Genomic DNA, 6,221 nt, shown 5'->3' with positions numbered 1-6,221 from the left:
CACAAGACCCAACACTATGGATGAGCTAAAGACCCAACACTCTGGATGAGCTTAAGGCCACTATCGAAGCATCCTGGACCTCCATAACACCTCAGCAGTGCCACAGGCTGATTGCCTCCATGCCACACCGCATTGAAACCATCATTTCTGCAAAAGAATTCCCCAAGTATTGAGTGCATAACTGAACATAATTTGAAGGTTGACTTTTTTTTTTAATTAAAACACTTTTCTTTTTTTGGTCGGATGAAATATGCTAATTTTTTGAGATAGGGATTTTTGGTTTTTCTTTACTTTTTTGCCAAAATCATCAATTTTAAAACAATAAAAGTTTTGAACTACTCCAGTTGGTGTGCAATGAATCTAAAATATATGAAAGTTTAATGTTTATCAGTACATTACAGAAAATAATGAACTTTATCACAATATGCTAATTTTTTGTGAAGGACCTGTATGTTACTGTGCTAGCTCTGTGCTAATATAGAGCTGCATTTTTGAAATCTGAGTTGGGTCTTGAAGGCCTCAGATTTGAGATGCATAGTTCACCCTTTTTAAATTTATATTTAGAATAAGTTCACAGGACATCTTCCCCCTATTTAACTTCAACAGGTGTATTACTCTTTTGCATCTTTATTCTTCATCTAGAACATTGAGGTCAAACAATCAGATGCTTTTAGATGTTCTAAGATCCAGATTTAGGATTAGAGGTGATTGTTTTGATGTTGCAGCTCCCAGTCTATGGAATAACTTGCCCTTTCATATTAGATCTGCTCATAGCTTGGAAAACTTCAGTGCTTCTTAAGACTTATTTTTTTATTCAGTGACATTTATTTAAAGTAAGGCATGACATTGTAATTGTAAATTATATTTTTAACTATTGTTTGTTGTAATTTATTATGTATCTTTAACTATTTTTATGGGTTTGTGATTTTTATTGATTTCTGTACAGCACTTTGGAGTCTTTAGCTGTTTTTTTAAAAGCGCTTTTATAAATAAAATTGACATTGACTTTTTTTAAAGTCCTACAGGCTCTGAGATGTAACAAAAACTTGAAGTTGGATTTTTGGAAAAATCTCTGAGATTTGAAAAAAATCACTGAAATTGCCCTATACCTGTGAAATAGAGGAAAATGTATGTAATTTTACTGACAAGCCATACAGCTTGACATGTATGTGTGTACCTGTCTAATTAATTTTACCCACAATTAAAATAAAAAATACATTCGGGTGAGAGCAGATGTTTCTCTGATTAAATATTATACCAGACTATTTTTTAATTTTATTTTTGTTTTTGTTTCACGAGACATACCCTGCGMGGAGGGAGATAAAAGATGACAAAAATCTGATTAAATAAGTAACGTTTATAGTTTTCACAGAAAATGTGTCAAATTCTAACTTTGATGTTGACTTTGATATAGGAAAATAAATTCCACCCCACTAATATCTATGCTTACGAGCCAATACTGGTTGAGAACAGTATTCTATATGCGTCTTGATTGGGGGATAGAAGTCTTCACTTAGTGTTAGCAAGCTTGAAGTTACTGGAACTGAATTTAGAGGAAGCTAATTGGTCTGCTAATGTTTTCTAAAGTCAGCAAAAACAACAAAAAGTTAGTTCTGTTATCAGCTGTTTGCTGTTAAATGAAACTGTGCCCACCACTGGTGATTTATAGTAAAATGTAAACCTCTCTCCTACAGTACTGCTGTACCCTGTACTCACTGGTACAATGACCGTCATGTACCTGCAGATTTGACACTGGTATACCTTTTATTTACAAATCTATCCTCAGTGTGCTTTCTATCCATTTACATTCCAAGATGTCTCAAATGGTACAGTCAAAGCTTATCTGTGCTCCAGTGTCCCCATAGTTCACATAGAACTTGGGGAAAAATGCCCTCTCAAACTGCTCCATCTTCCTGGAATACACTGTAGCAAAAAACAAAATTGTCCAGTTTGATCTGAGACATTTTAAGAACATTTTAAAGAAAATTGAAAAATCAGCATTTCAAGCCTTTGTCTTTAAAATTTCAACATAATGTTTTGTGATTTTTGTGTAACTGATGTTACTGTAACAGATCTCTCTTGTAAACGACACTACACGTCTCAACAAAATTACCTGTTAAAAATAAAAGTAAGTAAATAAAAATAATGTTAATTTTGTTTCCAGGTGGTGGAGAAAACCAATCCGACAGAGGCAGTGGGTGTGGTCTGTAAAGTAGACGGGCTTTACCAGGTGGTAGAGTATAGTGAGATCACCCTAGCGACTGCAGAGAAGCGCAGTGCCAGTGGCCGACTTATGTTCAACGCAGGAAACATAGCTAATCACTTCTTCAGCTTCTCTTTCCTCAGAGACGTAGTACAGTAAGACATTAAGTTTTCTTTTAAGTTTTTTCTTACACGTTTGCTCTCTTCTGTCAGACAGTTTTTAATTTGCTTTCCATTAATTCAGGGTATTTGTTCTTTGTTTACACAATAGGAAGTATGAGCCGCAGCTGCAACACCACGTAGCCCAGAAGAAGATCCCATATGTGGACACTCAGGGTCGTCTGATCAAACCGGAGAAACCAAATGGCATTAAAATGGAAAAATTTGTCTTTGACATCTTTCAGTTTGCTAAGTGAGTTACAGTTTTTCAGAAAAGGCACAGAATACTTTTACTGACTCTCTAATAGCCTTCAAAGTACTACAAACTTACCCTCAAAGACCCTTCGTCATCAATCGATCCGGCAGGGAGGAATAGCCTATATGCCACGGACATCCGGTCCAGCACTTGATGCCACTCTGATCACTTCCGGTTCGCGGTCAACACAGTGTTAGCGAAAGATTTTTTCACCCGACAATGACTCTTAATGATCTCCACAGTACAGAATTAGCATATTACATGTACCAACATTAACACAGGAGACGTGCAGGTCCAGCCAAGTGGAAAAACAATCGCTCGTGTTTTGTCTACACCGTAATATACACTCTAACAAGGTTTTACTTTTGCATAAAACTCATGACAAAGTTGCCTAAAAACATTTCATACTCTGTATAACACAAAGGCGCACACACTTACCTTTGTACCGGCTGCTGTGTTAGCTTCCTCCTAGCTGTGAGGTGGTTTTTCCTCTCAGGTCTRGGCAGTAAAAGGGGATAATTGTACATCTCCCATTTGTAACCTCCATCTTCTCATTTCTGATGCTGACTCTTGAATATCCTCAGGTTAGAAATGCCGATTACAAACGCAAGCYTGAGCTTACAGCTAAGTTTTGCCTGTATAGCTATGATCCACTGCTGTCACCTTTCCTCCTCTAGAGGAAAATGGATAAAAACTAACTCTGGCACACACAACGGCACACAACAGAACTCACGTTTTATACCAGTAGCTCAGAGATGCTTTAACTTTTGTGACTTTTTAACGGAGAAGTATTAGGAGCTTACGCTAAAAACAAAGGCAGTAACCAGGAAGTGGAAGGGAGGAGCGTGGCAAGAATTTTACCGGAAATACGTCATTAATGACCGTGGCATATAGGCTATTGTGCTGGAGGACTGGAGACTCCCACACCACAGTGCTCATCTCATGACACAGGAGCCTCCAGGCTGTTTGGTGATTCACCCGTCATGCCAAATGCTAATTCGTCTTCAAGATTCTTCACAAGATAGTGCACAAAAACTTATCAATGGTTGTTGGTTAGTTCTGATAGTGTGGGCATGGAATTTTAAAAAATTTTTCATTTTTACATAACATCACTGTAACATCACTGTAAATCGTCTAAACTGTACAAAATCATATGATAGGCATCCAGTCCTGAATGTGGTCATATGCAAATTTTGTGAATTGATCACTGTGCCACCAGTCGCAGTATAAAAATGTTTTATTGTTTTTGAAGAAAATCTCCCACTTAAACCTTTCATCCTAAATGTTTCAAAACTGCTGTCTAAAGTTCAGGCCCTTTTCGAAATCAAAAAAATATTTATTGCTAACATCTGCCAAGCGTATGGCTTGGGAAATTTGGAAACCTTTATAAGTGTCCCCAATAGTGCAAAACTGCCATTTTTATATTTTAGAGGGCTGGTCTTCTCAAAACTTGGCAGATATTTAGAACTTGTGAAAATATGTTAAGTTAATAAGTTTTCTTCTAATGCTAACTCTTCCATGCTCAAAAGTGGGGAGAGTACTGAAGCTGTCAATAATCCCACCACCAAGAACTGACAACTTGACACTCAGTTCTGGTCATGGCAGCGGACCAAGAGGGCCATTACATTGCTGAAGAAGATCCTACGATTCCAGTAGAGCAATCAGTCCTGAAATTTGAGGCCACCTCAGAATAAGAGGGTTGCCCAGAAGTTTTACTTGTCCTTTGTTCTAGAAGATGCACTTCTTGACGCTGAGGCAGACATCACAATCATGTCCACTGAACTGTTTTAAAACCTAGCTGCAAACCATGTTAACAAATAGCTGAAACATCAGTCTTGCTCACTAGAGCTAAAAGCATGTTCTATGGAGGGGTCAGCATTGGCACAGATACAGGTGACCATTGGTCCAGTGACTATGGTCCACCCAGTGTCCATTTTAGACATCAACACAACTCCAAGGTGTCCAGGTAGACACTGCATAATGTACTGTTGTCCCTGACCGCCAGAATCATGGACCTACTTTCCTTTAATCCAGACCATCTCAGATCAAGAGGAGACAGTACCTGGTGTGCGCCAAGTGGCCAGTAGCCAACATTTTACTATTCCTGAATGCATACGTGATGTGTCTGTGCAGATCCACGTGTGGGGGAATCAAGGTCTTGACCACCCACAAGCTTTCTTCCAACCAGCACCACTGTTCTTTGAGCTTGGCCTGTCCTTAGAGATTACTACTCCCTTAGGCCTCGATTCAAGGCCCACAATACTCTCTGTGAATAACAACCAAATGGACATATTGATCACGAAGGCCATCCCCTTGAACTGGCTTATCAATAATGATTTTCACGACTTCAAGTTGGGCATACTAATTTTAGGGTGCTTACCACCCACACTTCTTCATGATGAAATGGGCACACAGGTTGTCACAAAGAACCAGGAAGGACAATCACACTTCTCGGTCATGCCTTTGAACCCGAAGTCTATCAGACACATACCTCACAGACCAAGACAAAATGGTCCTCCAAACTGCAGACATTACATCAGGGAACAGTCCTGAAGGCTATTTTTGTCGTCGACTCACTCTCCGTCTTCAAGGGTCAMGACTAAATCTTACAAAAGAAGGGATTCACCTTGCGATTGATGAAATTAGTCTGTTTAAATAAGTGGCGAGGAGAATTCGTCCAGTGCTAACCACATTCATTTGGATGTCGTGTCCTCCTGAGGAACTGACCCATACCAGTGGCTAGGTATTCCTTAGGCAAGCCCATTAACTGCTTACCCCCTTTATTGACAATTGCACTTGGAATTGACTGGAAAACCTGCTAATTGGACTAGTAATTCACAAGGARGTTGTTTTTAAAATCTTAGTTGACTAGGACAACTGATAAGAATCCTTAATTTTGATGTTAAAACTCAGTCTGGTACCTTTTAACACTTGTAGAAGAACCTCACTTCAATGATCGAATGTCCAAACGTGGTTTTAGAATTTTCTATTTGCTTGTATTTATTTATGCAGCAAAAGCGTCCATAAAATCAGATTAATCATCTGGGGTCTCATTTATAAAGGATTGTGTGGAAACCATACTAAAAGTGAACGTACGGCCAAAAGGCGGAAGTGGCGTACGCCAAAAAAAAATCAGATTTATAAAACCGTGCGTACGCGTGTTTCTACGCATCTTTCCTTTATAAATCACAGCCGCACGTCAGAGTTTGCGCACGAGGTCCCGCCTCAGGTTCTACCCTCTACAGGCCCACACTCAACCATAAACAGTCAGTGCAAAGTACCTCATGAATGTTAAGATGTAATTAAATCAGTCAGCTGATCAATGCCAACAAAAGTGATTGGTTCAGACTCGCGCTCCTTCGTGTGTCTGGATGATGACAGGTGCTGACAGACAGCTGCTCACGTGAACAGAATGTCTGTAATTGACACAGATTTCCCCTCATTTTGCTTTAGAGTAATCTAATGATTTTTATTAAAGAAATACTCAGCTTCAAATTAATTTTCTCTCAGAGCCTGCAGGATGATAAAAACGATGAAAATTAAATTAAATAAGTCAGATAAAATTAGAAATAAGTCCACCGCTCGTCTCCCCGTTTTCCCACAC

General features: G+C 38.9%; 1 protein-coding gene across 4 annotated transcripts in view; it reads left to right on the top strand.

Annotated features, from left to right (window-relative positions):
- The window catches only part of uap1 (UDP-N-acetylglucosamine pyrophosphorylase 1), a gene marked incomplete at its 5' end in the record, with an annotated part of 16,747 nt that overhangs the window by 6,232 nt on the left and 4,294 nt on the right, over positions 1-6,221 (top strand). For all 4 annotated transcript variants that reach the window (XM_014032191.1, XM_014032189.1, XM_014032193.1 and 1 more), the window contains 2 exon segments: positions 2,165-2,358; positions 2,474-2,614. In XM_014032191.1, coding sequence (XP_013887645.1) covers positions 2,165-2,358; positions 2,474-2,614 — 335 coding nt within the window.

Source organism: Austrofundulus limnaeus, unplaced genomic scaffold (genome assembly GCF_001266775.1).
Source record: "Austrofundulus limnaeus strain Quisiro unplaced genomic scaffold, Austrofundulus_limnaeus-1.0 Scaffold1392, whole genome shotgun sequence".
Classification (NCBI taxonomy): domain Eukaryota; kingdom Metazoa; phylum Chordata; class Actinopteri; order Cyprinodontiformes; family Rivulidae; genus Austrofundulus; species Austrofundulus limnaeus.
This window is presented reverse-complemented; position numbering and strand designations above follow the sequence as displayed.